At 35.6% G+C, this 18,785-nt stretch overlaps 1 protein-coding gene and 1 pseudogene across 1 annotated transcript; one reads left to right on the forward strand and one right to left on the reverse strand.

The window, feature by feature from the left end:
• LOC113724278 (beta-amyrin synthase 2-like) overlaps nt 1–1,130 on the reverse strand; it is a 34,864-nt pseudogene extending 33,734 nt beyond the window's left edge.
• Nucleotides 1,131–3,774: 2,644 nt separating this feature from the next.
• LOC113727216 (peter Pan-like protein) lies at nt 3,775–6,899 on the forward strand. The gene is made up of 7 exons (XM_027251245.2): nt 3,775–3,936; nt 4,199–4,378; nt 4,620–4,850; nt 5,032–5,124; nt 5,201–5,388; nt 5,806–5,999; nt 6,543–6,899. The coding sequence occupies exons 1-7, from the start codon at nt 3,919–3,921 to the stop codon at nt 6,683–6,685; spliced, it is 1,047 nt and encodes a 348-aa protein (XP_027107046.1). The 5' UTR covers nt 3,775–3,918; the 3' UTR covers nt 6,686–6,899.
• Nucleotides 6,900–18,785: the final 11,886 nt, after the last annotated feature.

The raw sequence follows: 18,785 nt of genomic DNA on the forward strand, positions 1-18,785 counted from the left end.
ATTTATATAAATATATAAAAATAAATATATAAATATATTTACATAAATATATATGTAAATATATTTATAAATTTATTTTAAACAAAATATTAATATTTATATAAATATATATATTTATATTTTTGTATATATATTTTATTAATTTTATAAGTATATTTATTTATTTTAAACAAAATATAAATATTAATTTTTGTATTAATATTTATATATAAATATATATATTTATTAAACAAAATATATTTTTTTGTATATAATATTAATATATATATTAATATATTTTTTGTATATTTGGAGTTATTTTTGATATATTGTTTGAATATGGTGTTTTTGGAGTTATTTTTGTTTGTGTATTACTATAGGGCAAATTATCCAATTGGCCCTTTAACTCTTTGTCTAGGTAAAATTAAGCCCCTCATCTATTTTTTGCTGATTTTAAGCCCTCGAACTTGTAAAATGGGAAATCCGTGGCCCTTTTAGCCAGTTTCTCCGGTTTTGCAACCGGATGACCAATTCACACGAACGCCATGTGCTTCTTTCAAGGGCATTTTTGTCCTCATATTCTAAGCAAAAAGGGCACACATAGTCCACCTTTCTATTTGATTTCCCTCACCTCCCTTACTCTTCCCTGCGCAACCCCCACGCAATCCCATGGCCGTCTCTGTCACATTCTCGGGGATTGCTTCCAAATTCTGCACATCTAACAAAACCTCCCAGTCCAAATTCCTAGATACATCTGCACTCTCCTCCCGGGCCATCACCGGCATGTCATCATCATCCAGAAACATGCTCAGAACCTCTCTCTCATCAACTCCTTCATCCACTTCCTCCCACTCAAAATCCTCATTAACTTCTCTATGATCCTCAATCTGAAAATAATCCCAACAGAGCCTAAGGCTTGGATCATCATCACCCTCACTTATATCATCATCGTCAGCACTAAAATCAATCTCAACGTCATGGTTTATATCAGAATCCGATTCCGACCCGATATCCACGACTCGCAACCCGGTTACAAAATGGTCCCCACCCTCAAAAATTTCAGCTACGAACCTTGAATTTTCCACATTTGCCGAAGTGGGCTCTCCGAGAAACCCTAGATTCAGATCAAGATCCAAATGGGTCGGCTCCATTCCGTCGTTTCCTTCATGAATCCCGAAATTCGGGTCAGCATCGGAAATCTCCGGGTCAATCACCAACTAGTGCACGTTCTATTTCATTTGTAGGGACCCATGAATATTTGGCGCCTGAAATTATCAAAGGCGAGGGTCACGGAAGCGCTGTAGATTGGTGGACTTTTGGGATCTTTCTTTACGAACTTTTGTTTGGTAAAACGCCATTTAAAGGATCTGGAAATCGAGCGACGTTGTTCAATGTTGTGGGACAGCCCCTCAGATTTCCTGATTCACCTATTGTCAGTTTTGCTGCAAGGGATCTTATTAGGGGATTGCTTGTGAAAGAACCACAGCATCGGTTGGCGTACAAAAGAGGGGCAACTGAGATAAAGCAGCACCCTTTCTTTGAAGGAGTTAATTGGGCACTCATCCGCTGTGCTACCCCCCCTGAGATCCCAAAGCCAGTTGAGTTTGAGAGGATACCTGTTCCAGCAGCTTCAACAAGTGAGAAGGCTGCTAAGGCTGCAGCTGCTGCAGATAAAAAAGGCTTTGATAATTACCTGGAATTTGATTTCTTTTAGCACGAAGGAATATAGCAGTGTGGAGATTTGTTTAATTTATGGAACGAAAATATTGTGGAAATCAAATAGAAAGGTGGATTATGTGTGGCCTTTTTGTTTAGAATATGAGGACAAAAATGCCCTTGAAAGAAGCACATGACGTTCGTGTGAATTGGTCATCCGGTTGCAAAACCGGAGAAACTGGCTAAAAGGGCCACGGATTTCCCATTTTACAAGTTCGAGGGCTTAAAGTCAGTAAAAAATAGATGAGGGGCTTAATTTTAACTAGACAAAGAGTTAAAGGGCCAATTGGATAATTTGCCCATTACTATATCATTGTAGATGAAAAATTTTTTTTTGAAAAACTGCTGAATCCCAATTGAAGGATATGCTCAACGTACAACTTTTTAAATTAATTTTCTTCCTTTCTTCCTTGTTTGGGGTCAAGGGGTCATTAATAAGGATTAATTTTTTTTTTTTTTTGGGCAAAACCCTGGCCACGGGTGGGGATACTAGCCCCAGTTTTATTAGTGAGTGGAATTACAGAGGGACCTAGTCTGCAAAGAGCAATCGATGGGGAGCTAGCCCCTTACACTCCGACGACAACGTGGAAAGGATTCACTTTTAGTTTGTTTACTGGTTTCATTGTATACCTAATTTCTCCATTAATTGCTGGTAAAAAGGAGAAAAAAAAGAACTAAATAAGCAAAATGTTCAAATTGAGATAAATTTTATTGGAAACAACTTTGAACATTCAAAAAATAAAATCAACTCAAATGCTTTTGGGAAACAAACAGATTTCCAGCCATAGGCAGAAAGTCACTCGCCTCAGCTTAACTAGATCAAGAGATTTGGTTTCACTGTTGTGAGTAAATAAATTTAAAATTCAAAGTTTAACTTTTATTCTTCTTCTTTTTTTTTTATTAATTTAAGTGCTTATAGTAGCATCATAAAAAGTATCAGAACATTTCAGATATTCAATTGTTCATGGCGTAAAGTCATTTCCATATTCCTATTCCTTCCAATGCTTAAATTTGTCCCCTCAAACCTCCAAAAAAAAAAAAAAAAAATTGTCCCCTCAAAGTGCAAGTTCCGGTGCATGGTGTTGAGGCTCAGGGCTGTAAACGAATCGAGCCGCTCGCGAGCGACTCGAGTCAAGCTCGAGTCGGTTCGAGTCAAACTCGAGCTCGAACTCGAGCTCAGAATATTAAATTCGTTAGCTCGTGAGCCAGCTCCCGAGCTTGAGTATATATATATTTTTATTTTTATTTTTATTTAATAATAAAATTACGTATATTATATATATATATTTTTTATTTTTTATTTTCATAGTAAAATTACGTATATATCCTTAATATTTTATTATTTATTAAGAAAAAAAATATTATTTTATTTTATTTTTTAAAAAATAAAATAATTATTTTTTTATTTTTTTCGAGCTCGAGCTCGAGTTCGAGATCGACTCGAGCTCGGCTCAACTTGATTCGAGTCGAGCTCGAGCTTGAAAATTGCCGGCTCGTCGAGCTCGAACTCGAGTTCGAGTTTGGTAAAATTTAGTCGAGACTCGGCTCGATTAGCTCAAAACTCGACTCGGCTCGGCTCGTTTGCAGCCCTATGAGGAACCTTTTTTTTTTTTTTTTTTTGAAAAGCTTTAGGAACCCAAATTCTACATTGTCAAATTATTATTGCCTTCTGATCTAAAGTAAATTTATAAGGCAACTTTGGTAGAAAGCAAACCCAAATTCTACAACATTGAATTAATGTTTTTTTTTATTTAAAGTAAATTTATATACACCGACAACTTCACATAAGGGAGATTTAAAAATTAGACAATATGTGAGGAGCTATTTCTTAAAAAAAAAAAAAGAAACTCCTGTTTGGATTGTATTTTATGTGTTATAGCAATTTAATTATATGAAATAAAAAATAATTAAAAATGTGTTTATAAAAAACCTAAAAATTTTTTTTAGTAAACTTCCAAACAAGTCCACTATAATAAGTACAGCATAACATCTATACAAGTTGACATTTGACAAAAAAAAAAAAAAAAAAAAAAGGTACAGCATAACGATGGGCAAATGCGTAAATTTAATTGCTAAGGGAGAAAACACTGATGCGAATTATGATTCCCTAATCCCTAAAACCCTAACCATAAACCCCATTTGTCTTTCATCTCCAGGCTCAGATAAATCCGATTCGTCGCTCCTTCAATCCTGCCGCTGATTTGAGAAAATCTCGTATTGGGGATGGCTCGTTTCCGGAATGTAAGTTTTTCGATTTTCTAGGCTCTGATTCTTTTCACGAAACGTTGCTTCAATTGTAGCTTACAAACCTTATTGATTCTAATGGAGTTTAATTTGTCCTGGAAAAATGGATTCAGAAGAAGGGGAAACGTTAATGATTTACTGTAATTTGATTTTTCATGGACCCTAGCTTATTGTGTATGCGAACCAACTTTACTGATTGTAATTTGGTTCAATTTTTTTTTTTTTTTGTAAATTTTTTTTTACCGAAAATTGGATTCAGAAAAAGAGGAAGGTGTTTGTGAAGCCGGTTGCGAAGAAGCAGCCAAGTGTGGATCATGTAACTGGAGAAAAGATTCCCAAAAGCTTTGTGTTTTCTAGGGGAAAATTACCTGGTCCTCTCAGACAGCTGCAAATGGACTTGAGAAAGTTGATGCTTCCTTTCACTGCTCTCAAGCTCAAAGTAAGTTAGATGCTTAATTTGCTCAAACCAATTTATTGCTGCTAGTTTTTTCATTGTTTTGTGCATCTGACAGTGTCTTTCGATTATTTCGTTTGCATCTCACATGTTTTAACAACGTAGAAAGTTATTTGCAAGTTATTTGGAGAATCTCTATCAGAAAGCAATTTTGTCTGCTTCATTTTTATTGTACATTGTGATCTTGTTTGTTAGTTAGTTCTTTGATTTGTTCTTGCTATTACAGGAGAAGAAGCGAAATAATCTCAAAGACTTTTTGAATGTTGCCGGGCCTATGGGTGTCACTCATTTCCTTATCCTATCAAAAACGGAGTCTGCACCATACTTGAGGGTTGCTAGAACTCCCCAGGGCCCTACTATCACGTTCAAGATACAGGAATACTCATTGGCATCTGATATTGCGCAATCTCAGCTGCGCCCAAGATGCCCTCAAGATCTTTTCAAGAATTCACCCTTGGTATATTTTCTCTTAACACTGCTGTTATAAGAATGACATTGCTCACTGGTTTGTCCGCTTTTGTGTCTTGTGCATTGTACGAATCATTAGTATATCAGGGATTGCTGCACGTAGCTTTTGTTCAACATTTTGTTGGTCATGGCACTTTTTTATTTGCTAAGCTTGTGAATGAATGATGCAGATTGTGCTTTCTGGTTTTGGCACTGGAGAGCAGCATCTAAAGCTTACAACTATCATGTTCCAGAATATCTTTCCTGCTATTGACATAAACACTGTGAGTAAAGATGTATGATCAAAAAAGTTCTGGCATTGGGGCTATTTCCCTTTTTCTCATGCTCTGCCTACTGCAGGTCAAACTTTCCTCTTGCCAAAGAATTGTGTTGCTTAATTACAATAAAGACACGAAGCTTATTGATTTCCGCCATTACTCAATCAGATTACAACCTGTTGGCGTCTCGCGCAGAATTAGAAAATTTGTACAAAATCATCAAGTGCCTGATTTAAGAACTCTTCAAGATGTGAGCGATTTTGTGACAAAGTATCTTTCCTCTCTCTCTCTCTCTCTCTCTCTCTCACACACACACACACGTACACTCAACTCTAGGCGTGCGTGTTTACGCTTCTGCATATTGTTTAAAACTGAGGATATTTTGTGAAAGATTTTAACATATTTAATAATCTATGAGTGAGCTTCATCTGAGACTCAGGGAAATTAAGCTCCTGTTCAATTGGTTGAAAAGTGATGGGCTGTTGCTAATGTAGTTGATTTTAGACCAACAGAAGTGACTGAATATGTTATAAATAACCTAGAAGGTTTGCCTCCCGAAACTTAAACAGTAACAGACTTTGCTAATGGCATGAAACAAGAGGAAGAAAGATAAGATCAACAAGTCGTCGCCTTTAGAAGCACTTTGGTTCTTAGTACTTATTCTGCTTTCCCTTTTCATACGCGAAGGGCTGGTTATGGGTCAGAAAGTGAAGCAGATGATGAAGCTGTAACTGTTAGCCTGGCAGCAGATCTTGGTAGAGCAAATCGGGTGTCTACAAAAAGTGCTGTGAAGCTCCAAGAGATTGGGCCTCGTATGACACTTCAGCTCATGAAAATTGAGGAAGGATTATGTTCTGGTGTAGTCATATTCAGTGAATATGGTATTTTTCAACATCTTTTTTCTTCTTAGAAAATATAGTTCCACATTTACTTGACATCTTATTTCTTTAAACTCTTCATCTGCTGCTTAATTGCTTAAAGTTTGCTGTTTTCCTCTGAGTTCTGTGTTAACAAAATGGAATTATATTCATACAGTAGTTTGTCAAATCATGCCCTGCCTTTGGACTGAAAGGAGTTTGAAAAAATAAGAGCAATGGAGTATACTACTACTTTGAAATCATCTGCCAGTCCGTTGGTGGTGGACTGATAAATAATAATAATTTGTTTTTCCTGAGAAGTCCTTGTTTCTTATCTGCATTGACAGTCCTATAAGTGGTACTTGTGGCTTTCTGCATTGTTTAACTGGTTATGCCTGTTGTGGATTGTTGTTCATAAGGTTTGCATCTCACTGATTATAATTTGTTAGCATGATATCCCTTACCTTGAAGATAAGTTTTATCCTTTCAATTTCTCACTTCTATGGTCATCTTAATCAGATTCATTTTGAACGAATTCTTCGCCATGTGGTTCTCTGTTGTATTCAGGAAATAGTAATGCAAAAGAGAAGCAGGATAAGAAAGAAAGAAAAGAAGGAGAAGATGGTGACGATGAAGACAATGATGAAGACAGCAAAGAAGAAGAAGACAATGATGATGAGACCGAAGACTTCAATGAAGAAGAAGAATAGGAGCTAGAAAATAAGGAAAAATTAATTTGAGGTAGTCTTCAAATGGAAGAATGAAGCTGCATAGTAAAATTTTGTGCGATAGACCATGTTTTCACACTGATTTTCTACTCTTATGAGTAGCGGTCTTTGACCAATGTAACTTCTGTTGGCCCATCATTTTGTCTAAACTGGTGTGTAAAAATAGTGTAGAAATTTACTATTTTTATTTGCTTCATTCAAATCTGTTTAAGATACTTACAGTTTCTTTTGCCTACTCTTATGATTGTTGACCATTTTGAGATATAGGAGGCTTACTGTTGATTTGCTGTGCATGCAAGCACTAAACATTTTGCTTGTGAGGAAAGCCAGTGTTTGAAAGAAGAGGGGACTGTTTCAAAAGTGTGGAACAAAATCTGAGATTAAGTAGATAACACTTCAATTCTGAAAAAAAAGGGGTTTCTTTTGTTTCTTGTTGGTTCTTTGTTAATGACGATTTCGTAGGAAGTAAAGTTAAGACAGATAGACATCGCACTAAGAAGAAGTGGGAAGGGTTATGAAAATTTTGCTGATGAAGCATCCATTGGCTTGCCCAATCTGTAACCAAGGCAGCCAATGTCGTCTCTAAGATCCGCCAATGGCTTGTGATTCTGATTGGGCTGTTGTACTGAAATGAGGTCTGTGATTGATCAGAATCTAGGTTCATTGGTCAAGGCTGTCATTACTAGGAGCATTCAGGTACAAGGTATGCCCAAGACTCAGTTTGTTAGTCTTTGTTACATCAGATCTACTGTGCATAACTTGTTATACCATAGAATCTATGTCAATTGTACTGTGGTGATCCATATTTGCTAAATCGTTTTAAGATAGTTGTGCATAAGCATTCAGTCTGCATTGAACTACTTTGAAAATGACTGACTTGAATAAATTTTGTTTTTCATCATAATTCCTTACTCAAAGTTCTTGTTTCTACTTTTGCATCTAGTGTCAGGATCTATTGGCTATTGTGGTTAGGCAAGAACCTTGTGCCACCTTTTATTCAGTATGTGGCCTTTCTGTGTTGTACTAATCCGTTGCTGATCTTGGCACATGTTTTCAAGTATTTACTGTTGTATCATAGGTTTGACTACTCTATGCCTGCATTTCCTGGTTCAAGATATCAATGGAGATTGGATATCAGACAAGACATGTTTCTTTTTTATGCCATAAAGAGGCAGAGATAGAAGGATCCCATGATTCATGGTCCAGAGAACACTTCAAGGCAGAGGGTTAACATGATGCTCTCGCCGGGGTTGCTGAAATCGTCTATCAAGCCAAGCCGGACAAAGTTGTTGCGGTTGCTAGTTGTTAGGAGAATATCAGTATTTTTGTAGATAATATTAGTAAGGATATTCTTGTATATAGTTGGTTAGATTTGTACTCCTATAAATACTAGTTGATCACTCATAATACGGTGACTAGATGTTTTTCCTCTCAAGATACCTGTTGACATGGTATCAGAGTTAGAACATGGGAAGGGTGAAGTGCTAAAGTCCTAGGGTTAGGATTAAACATCTAGCAAAAGTCTTGACGCGATAATGTTCATCGCGCACTGTTCACGCAGTACTATTCACGCGTACTGTTCACGCGCGACTGTTCATCGTGCATTGTTCATCGCGCACTGTTCACACTGTACTATTCACGCGTACTGTTCATGCCGTACTGTTCACGGCGCACTGTTCATCGCGAATTCTGATTATTGTTTTGTTTGAAGTGCTATTCGCTATGGTTGAAAGTTTTGCTAATGGGGTTACCACTGACCAAGTTGAATCAAGTTCTTCAACACATGGGTCCCAGAAGACTGTTACTATATCTGAAAAAGATTTTGTTAAATTCCTACACTACCAAGTTACAAATCACACATCTCTTCCCTCTACTTCTTTAGCACAAAAAGGTAATGACTCATGGATTATTGACTCCGGGGCTACTGATCATATGTCAGGTACCTCTAAAAATTTTTCTAATTTTCAAGAGTTTACTTCCTTTCCTCATATTACTTTTGCTGATGGATCTACCACCAAAGTTAAAGGACTAGGCATTGTAGAAGTTAACTCATCTCTTCCGCTGTCTTCTGTTCTTTACGTACCCACTTTACCCTTTAATCTAATGTCTGTTAGTAAGTTCACTAAATCTCTACAGTGTTCAGTTACTTTTTCTCCTGATTTTGTTGTCATTCAGGATTTGAAGACAAAGAGGACGATTGATGGAGAGCATGAGCATAATGGTCTTTATTTTCTCAACTTCAATGGTCCGATTGCATGTCCTGCTACTGTTTCTCCTCTTGAAATTCACTATCGTTTGGGTCATCCATCTTTACAAAATTTGAAAAAGTTGGTTCCTACTTTGAGTCCGTTGTCTTTGTTAAAATGTGAATCTTGTCAGTTAGGAAAACATCATTATATTTCTTTTGCTTCTAGAGTCAATAAACGGGTTTCTGAACCCTTTATGCTAGTTCATTCTGATGTTTGGAGTCCTAGTCGAGTCGCTTCAAAGTTAGGTTTTAAATATTTTGTAATCTTTGTTGATGATTTTTCAAGAGTTACATGGCTTTTTTTAATGAAAGATCGTTCAAAATTATATTCCATTTTTTGTGCATTTGTTACAGAAATAAAGAATCAATTTAGTGTGCATGTACGTATACTTCGCAATGATAATGCGAAAGAATATTTTTTCACTCCTTTTAATACATTCATGACTAAATCCGGTATTATTCATCAGTCTTCTTGTCCTCACACTCCACAACAGAATGGAGTTGCTGAAAGAAAAATTGGACACTTAATCGAGGTTGCTCGGACACTTATGTTGCATATGAATGTGCCCAAACAATTTTGGAGTGATGCAGTTCTAACTGCATGTTATTTAATTAATCGCATGCCATCTAATATTCTTGGAGGCCAATTACCTCACTCATTTCTTTTTCCTCATGAATCTGTGTTTAAATTACCTTCTCGTATTTTTGGATGTGTGTGTTTTGTTCATCAGCTTACTCTCGGGGTGGATAAATTAGATTCTCGTGCCATTAAGTGTATTTTCTTAGGATACGCACGAGCGCAAAAGGGGTATAGATGTTACAGTCCAATTTTAAATCGTTTTTTCACTTGTACTGATACTACTTTCTTTGAATCCACTCCTTATTTTATGAAGCAAGGTATGTCTTGTGAGTTAGACCAGTATTCCTCCTTTCCTTCTCCTGTTTTGCCAGTCCCTTCACCTTTATTACCTGACTTATCTAGTTCACCAGATTCCACAACTCGATTATCTCGTCCTAATCTTCAAGTTTATTCTCGTCGTTCCATGGTTGAGAAAGCTCCTGATATGCTATGCACTTCACCGATTAACTCTCAATCTTCAAATCCAGGTATGACGCCCTCCTGTGAGTCAGATCTTCCTATTGTTTTACGTAAAGGTAAGAGACATTGTACTTCTCATCCTATTTCTAATTTTGTCTCTTATTCTCGTCTCTCTCTGTCATATTCTTCTTTTGTTGCTTCCCTCGATTCGGTATCCATTTCTAAGTCTATTACCCATGCTCTCAATGATCCTGGTTGGAGATTAGCTATGCAAGAATAGATGCTTGCTTTGGAGAAAAATGGTACTTGGGATCTTGTTTCTCTTCCTTCTGGTAAGCCGGTTGTTGGTTGTAAATGGGTGTACATTATAAAAGTACAACCTAATGGTTCTATTGATAGATTGAAGCTCATCTGGTAGCTAAAGAATTTGCTCAGGTGTATGGAATCGACTACTTCGAAACATTTTCTCTTGTTGCAAAAATTACCTCTGTTCATCTTCTTATCTCTTTGGCAGCCACTTATAATTGGCCATTGCATCAGTTGGATGTGAAAAATGCATTTTTGCATGGAGATTTGAAAGAAAATGTATATATGGAACAACCTCCTGGATTTGTTGTTCAGGGGAAGACTCCGCGGTTGGTTTGTCATTTGAAAAAATCCTTGTATTGATTGAAACAGTCTCCGAGGGCTTGGTTTGACCGATTTAGTAGTGTTGTCATGGAGTTCGGTCTGACAAAATGTGGAGTAGATCACTCTGTATTTTATCGGCATTCTAATACTGGTAAAATTTTATTAGTTGTTTATGTGGATGATATTGTGATTACAGGTGATGATGTTGTAGGGATCCAGAAACTTAAATCCAATCTGCAGGCAAACTTTCAAACAAAGGATTTAGGTCATCTACAGTATTTTTTGGGTATTGAGGTAGTTCGGTCTAAATATGGGATTTATTTATGTCAAAGAAAATATGTACTCGATATGTTGAGTGAAATTGGAATGTTAGGTTGCCGACCTGTAGATACTCTTATGGATCCCAATGTGAAATTAGTAGGAGATCAAGGTGCATTACTTGATGATCCTAGGCAATATCGAAAACTTGTGGGTAAATTAAATTATCTCACTGTAACGAGACCTGACATTTCATTTGCAGTGAGTGTTGTGAGTCAATTTCTTGATACTCCTCGTACTAGTCATTGGGATGCTGTTATACAAATTCTCAGGTATCTTAAGAGTGCTCCTGGAAAGGGGTTGCTATATCAAAATCATGGACACACTGATATTAAAAGATATAATGATGCAGATTGGGTTGGTTCTGCCTCAGATCGAAGATCGACCACAGGATATTGTGTGTTTGTTGGTGGTAATTTAGTGTCGTGAAAGAGTAAGAAGTAAACAGTTATCTCCAAATCAAGTACAGAATCTGAATACCGCGCTATGGCTCACACTGTGTGTGAGTTGATTTGGTTGAAGAGCATCTTACTTGAAATTGGGTTTGAACATAAACAGCCTATGAATTTAGTGTGTGATAATCAGGCGGCTGTCAATATTACGTCTAATCCAGTGTTTCATAAAAGAACAAAACATATTGAAGTTGATTGTCACTTCATTCGAGAGAAATTGCTTGACGGAGTCATCAAGACATCTCATGTATCGTCTGTAGATCAATTGATTGATTTGTTTACCAAGAGTTTAGGGGATTCTAAAGTGAAATACATTTGTAACAAGTTGGGTGCTTATGATATATATGCTCCAACATGAGGGGGAGTGTTAGGAGAATATCAGTATTCTTGTAGATAATATTAGTAAGGATATTCTTGTAAATAGTTGGTTAGCTTTGTACTCCTATAAATACAAGTTGGTCACTCATAATACGGTGACTAGATGTTTTTCCTCCCAAGATACCTGTTGACACTAGTAAACTGTCTGATGCTGAACTCATTGTGGCATTGAAGGATTTCTTAAGAAAAATTGGGGCCAATTAATGTTTGGTGTGAGGATTATGGCCCCAATCCAAATGCTGGCATATGCTCTCTATATACTATGCAAAACAGCATTTATTGCATGGAGATGGAAAATGTTTTCCCCTTGGTTGGTTCTAAAGGTATTGTTCTTCAATTTTTAATTCATATGCATCTGATCTTACAAGAGTGAGTGAAGCATGTGAGTAACCTGTAAAACTTTACCTGCATGCATATGGTGCCTATGTTTGGAGGTGTTGTTTGTATGGTCTTCTTCACCCTTAGAGAAAGAAAAAAGATTTGGCAAGCAAAGACCTTGAGCTCCTCAAAGGCTAGTTATTGCTTTGTCAAACGAAAAGGTCAATCTGGAATTATGTATACCCTTTTGGTCCTGCAGAAAACTTCATAAATGCTAGTTATTTGAGATAATTATGAGTTCTTGAAGAATTATGGCTGCTTTTTAATAATTTTATTATCTAACCAAACTTTAGGGATGTTAATCCACCTCAAATCTTGGAGATATTATAGTTCTTTGTTAGATTCCCTTTTAGACCACTATTGAAAACCAAAATTTTACTTCAATATCTTAATATGTAATCTTAAATTTGGATTTCAGACTACTTAATAATCATTGCAAAATTTACTACATTGTAAAGTTTTGTTTCCCTGAACCGGTATCCTTGTCTCGAAAAAGAGACTTGCCCAACCAGCAAAGGGCATCTATCTTGAGGATTTTCGTGACTCTCTGATGTTTTTTGTCAGTAGTTCTCTCGTATGAACAGGTTTAATTGTCCTTATCCTCACATTTAGTTTTATGGACTTAAAAATTGGTGTGACGTATCATGCTCTTTTCCTTTGCCATCCTTTTTTTTTTTTTTTTTGGGGACAATGTTTGTTGTTTACATGTTCTCCGCCGAGGTAGAAGCTTCTATGGTAAATGCCAGAAAGTGAATAAGTGTTCGAGCAACCAAAGCTTAGGTGGGTTGTAAAGGTGCTGCAACAGTCTCCAAGTTTGATCACGAAAATCTTGGTACAGGGCCTCAAATGCTCAGCTGTAATTGCTGAGGGTCGCCATTGTTTCTCTTCAATATTTCCAAATTTCGAGAACCTTTATATCATTGTTCTTGTTGTTGGGTTTGATAGCGGAATGACAAGGAAGCTGTATTCTCAGATGTTGAGACTATTACATAACATAGAAAGGTTGTTATACCAACATGGTGCTACTGAATGCTGTTGAAGCTGCAGCTGTTGATACTTGGACTTGTTCCACAATCTGGTAATAGCATCGAACCTTCCTAGTTTATCTATCTCATGTGCTAGCAATGTAAACTTGGAGAAAGTTCCAAGGACACAGTAGGGGACTGCAGTGAACAATCATTCCAATGTGATTTTCTCAGTCAGAGAAGGATACGTGTATTAATGCAGAAGGGTGTGCTAAACTACTGCGCCAGCAGTAACTCATGGTAGGTGATGCTAGGGATGGGTGGGAAATAATTAAAGGCTGCCGATGTAGCACCAACCTACTGCATATAGATGCTAGAGAACCGGTAATATTTTCGTGCTCTTTGAAGTCTGAATCGCCCCAGGAGATGAGCACTGTTTCATTTGGAACAAGCAGTGATAGAATTTTTACACGGATATGGACTAGGTGCCAGTGCTGTTGCGATTTCGCGTGGTTTGGTCCGAATATTGTACTTGTTACATTATTTGATGTATATTCACATTGAATTTTATATTCGTGAAAAAAAGTAATGTATATGAATAAAATACTTTACATATATTCAATACAATGTTGTAGTGTAGTTGCATGTCAAATTTAAGTGTTTAACTGAACCACGAAAAATACAATCGCACCGAATCCCATCCCCTTTTACATGATGAAAGCATTCACCAAGGCATCCAAGGTCATGGCTCATTGCGATGCATTGTTGTTGAAGAAATAAGCTTTGGAAAAATGTGAGACGTCAAATGCATCAATACTGGGCTTGGCCTTTGTTCTTTAGTCTTCTTCGAAAGTAACCAAGGTTTAAACAGGTTTGATAGACTTATATCCGTTGCTGTCAGCATAGGAATTTATATGGGACTTATTCCGCAAAGGAGTTAATAGGGTGATTCCAATGGAGTATGTCAAAATACATTGATAATCGTTTTTTTCAAGTTAAAGGTTGTTTTCGAAATGATTTAAATTGATTTCGACAGTTTTGTTCTTAAATTAACTAGGAAGGCTTTTAACAGTTGAAATTTTTTTTCCTTAAGGATTTTGTGTTTGCTCAAAAGAAGGTAGGCTTTTTGTTTTTGTTTTTTTTTTTCAAATCAACTTCCTGATTTTTGCGAGTGCCTTTCCTATTGGGTTCCGCCATGCTCATGGAATTGAAATACCTTTTGATCCCTTCATTTTATACCAATTTTTAAAAACATCCTAGCATACTAGAGTTAGTTTGAGACCGTTTGGAAGTCCACGTCAATATGTCTTTAATCAGAGAAAATTTTTACTCGGTTTTGAGCAACTACTTGGTAAGTTAGTTTTTTGACCAATTTACCATGCGTTTGATAATATTGAAACCTGAAAATTGAAGTTTGAAATCTAAAATCTGAAATTTAGATCCATTAAGTTGTTAAATTGTTTAATACTAAGGTTTCGTTTGATAAAACTGAATTTCAGTTCTGAAGTTTGAATTCTAAAATCTGAATATTGAAACAATTAACTTGCTGAATTTTAGCATTGAAAAGAAATATATAAATGTCTAAATTTTAATACTAAACCTATTTATACTGTTTAATAAATATTTTTATAACTAAATGCTTAATAAGTTAAATTTAACAATTTTGCCCTTATATCTTTTCATCCAAAAAAGAAATAGAACCTATGATTTAATTAACTTAAAAGTGTTAGGTATGAAAATGATAATATTTATTTTTAAATCAAATTAATATAAAAGATGAAATATATTATATGAGGAATATGGAGAAGATGTAAAAGTCATTAAAAAGGGAGAAAGGAGAAATAGAAAACTATTAGATAGAGAATATCAGGTTGTTTAATTAGATAAGAATTTTGAACATAATTAACAAACAATGATAGATTTTGTAGATAAGATAAGGTAGTTGAAGTAATTCTATTAATTTTTATCAGAATTAAGCATTCAATTAGGATTCTTGTGCTAAAAAAAATATACACAACTTCGGCACTATTTTAACAAGTTTAGCAAATGGATTTTCATTTATCAAACACTCAAAGCATCTACCAAACAGGCCCAAATTTGATACATTTGATTGTATATCACATTAAGTGATAAGTGAATATCTTATTACTTATTTTTTTAGAGCAAATTTTGCCTAGAAAATTCAATGTCATTTAATTAATTCAGATGGTTAATTTTTAGTTTTTTAATTTTCAAATGCATCTGAACATATTAAAATCTAAATCCATTAAATTTAAGTGTTTAATTGAATTATCAAATAGAGCTACCTTAGACTAACAAGACCTCATGGTCTTATTTAGAATGTATTAGGTATGTATTTAGAATTAATATACACTGTCAGCGTTGGATGAATAACAACTATGCAAAATTTAAATTTGAAATTCAACTTTTGCATACATGTTATGAATCCAACAGTGATAGTGTATATACTGTCAATGTATATAAGATTTACTCATGTATTTAATGGGTTCAATGATCTTGTTAGTTCTTTATGATTTTTTAGGAGTAATTAGGCGATTAGGTAATTACCATAATGCGCCGAAAGTAGCACATGACCTTTTCTGACCTAAAAAAGTGGCAATGCGATGTATCTTGGATTCATGATGGTACATTTTATATTATTTTATGTTCAAGGATGTTAAAGGATAAATTTGCATCATTTTGAAAGTGAAGAACAAATATATATATATATATACATACATACATACATACATATATATACACACACACACATATAAAGGAAAAGTAATTCAAAACATTCGTTACATTTTATCAAATGAATTTTTTCGTCCTTCACTTTTAAATAGTAACTTTTTGTCATTTATAAAATCAAATCCATAAAATTCGGTTCCAACATAGGTTTTTGACCACTTTTTTACCTTGAATCACTTAGTCATTTTTTTTAGAGACAAAAAGGTTAGATCTAATTTATAGTTATACAAATGAATCAATCCATATTCCTTTTTGCTTAAAAAAGTAGGATTTGATCCGAAATATATTCATTTTTCTATAAGAACGTGAAATATGACCGAATTCATATTCATTTTTGCTACTAAAAAAGTGAGATCTAACATTTTTTTTGTACACAAAAAATGACTGTATATGTATCATGTAATAATTTTAGGTTAAAAAGTGATCAAAAATTAGATTGAGACTAAATTTTGCTAACTTGAATTTGTAAATGACTAAAATTTAATATTTTAAAAGTGAAGGCTAGAAAAATTTATTTGTATCATTTTCTCCAATGTTTTGGAAATCTAACCGGACCGGCCGATTCAACTGATTGAACCGTGAATCGGTTATGACACCGGTCCGGTTCTATACTTAAGCTGACATTGTCAAAAAATCGGTCAAACTCGTCAAAACCAGTAAACCCGCTCGAACTAGTGATTCCCGATTTTTCAATTTTTCCTCAATATTTTTTTAAGTTTTGCAAAATGCAACTGCCAAGGATCGAATTCAAGACCTTTGAGATAGAAGGTCAACGTAGTAACCATTGCACCATTACATTCTATTAGTCTCTTTTGATTCGACCGATTGGATTGCAAACTGGCCATGATATCGATCTGGTTCCATAATAAAGTTGACATTGTCAAAAAACCGGTCAAGACTCGTTAAACTCGTCAAAATCAATAAATCCGGTCGAACTGGTGATTTCCGATTTTTCAATTTGCTAAGGATCAAACTCAAGACCTTTGCGATAGAAGGCCAATGAAGTAACCATTGCACCATCACATCCCATTAGTCTTTTTTGATAATACATTTATATAAAACAAATTCCATCTTTCTTTTCTCAGTTTTCCTTACAAAATTTTATTCTTTCTAATTTTCAACTCTCTCTCTCTACTATATTTTTTTGTCGCCCCTTTTTAAACAAACCTCTTTAGTTTTAATTTATTGATATCTTTGATGAGCAACCCTAGGGGAAGACCCTCCTAGACCCTCTCAACCTTGTAATTATCAGAGTTGGATCTTTTCCCCCAATGGAAATTGAACTCGATTGTTCTCATGAACTCAAGACCTCTGACACACAAAGATAATCAGCAACCTTAAGCAAATAAAGATGGATGAAGAGACACCACGATTAGGGAACAAACTAATCGATAAAGTCTGATTTGAATCCTAAGCTATGAACTCAAGAATTCAAGAGTAAGTTTGATTAAGAACTTGAAGGAAAATTTCTCACGATTTCTGGTTGTAACAATATGTCCTTTCACTCATACAATAGGTGCCTTTTATAGGCTAAACTAGGGTAAATCCGGCCCACATAAATCTGGAATAGGAATTTGGTCGGCATAAAGAGCCAGCTCTTTAAGGCTTCCCGATAAGGCCCAATAAGTAATAAAAACACTCAACGACTAACAACTACTAAACTAGACAGTCTTACAACAACTACCAACTAAGCTAACAAGTATGAGATCATTCTTTCACTTCAAACGTACAAGTGAACAAGGTAACTTCATGGTCCATCAAATCTTCAAACTTAGCTTGCTTCTTGCTTGTATGGTGAATGATCAAGGCTCGTAAGCTTCCCTCACCTTCTTGGTTCTTGATCTTGACATCAGACCACCAATGTTGATCAAAGGGTCCTTGACCCAAGGTTGAAGGTGTTGCACACCCGTATCCACATCATTCCCTCTCTCCTCGAAAGGATTCGTCCTCGAATCGTCAAAGTCTGTATCAAAGGCAAAAGAGGATAGGTCAGACACATTAAAAGATGCGCTTATGCCATACTCACTTGGAAGTTCTAATTTGTAGGCATTGTCGTTTATCCTCTCTAGGACACGAAAAGGTCCATCTCCTCTTGGATGTAATTTGGTCTGTCGAGATGCTGGAAACCTTTCCTTCCTCATGTGCACCCAAACCCAATCACCAGATTCGAATACAATATTCTTTCTACCCTTATTCGCATGTTGTGCATATTGCGCATTTTTCTTCTCAATTTAAGCTCGAACTCTCTCATGCAAGGTCCGAACAGTCTCTGCTTTTTTGATACCATCTGCGCTTAAACACTCATCAACAGGAATAGGTGATAAATCTAGAGGGGTTAGCGGCTGAAACCCATAAACAATTTTAAAAGGAGAATGATTAGTAGTAGAATGAGTGGTTCAGTTATATGCAAACTCGGCAATAGGCAAACATTCTTTCCACTTTTTCAAGTTCTTTTAAACAATGGCTCGAAGTAAAGCACCAAGAGTTCGATTGGTTACCTCAGTTTGACCATCCGTTTGAGGATGACTAGAAGTAGAAAACAGCAACTTAGTTCCCAACTTTCCCCAAAGTGATTTCCAGAAATAGTTTAAGAATTTTACATCCCTATCACTTACAATAGTACGCGGTACCCCATGCAATCTAACCACGTCCTTGAAGAATAAATCAGCAATATGGCGCGCATCATTTGTTTCCCTACAAGGAATAAAATGAGCCATTTTAGAAAATCTATCCACTACAACAAAGATACTATCCATACCTCTAGAAGATCTTGGTAAACCAAGCACAAAATCCATGGATAAGTCTGTCCAAGGAGCATAAGGTACGGGTAGAGGAGTGTACAATCCATGAGAATTACCCCTTGCCTTTGCCTGCTTACACTTTAAACACTTATCACAAATGTTAGCAACGTCACGCCTCATTT

This window comes from Coffea arabica, chromosome 2c (genome assembly GCF_036785885.1).
Source record: "Coffea arabica cultivar ET-39 chromosome 2c, Coffea Arabica ET-39 HiFi, whole genome shotgun sequence".
Taxonomy (NCBI): domain Eukaryota; kingdom Viridiplantae; phylum Streptophyta; class Magnoliopsida; order Gentianales; family Rubiaceae; genus Coffea; species Coffea arabica.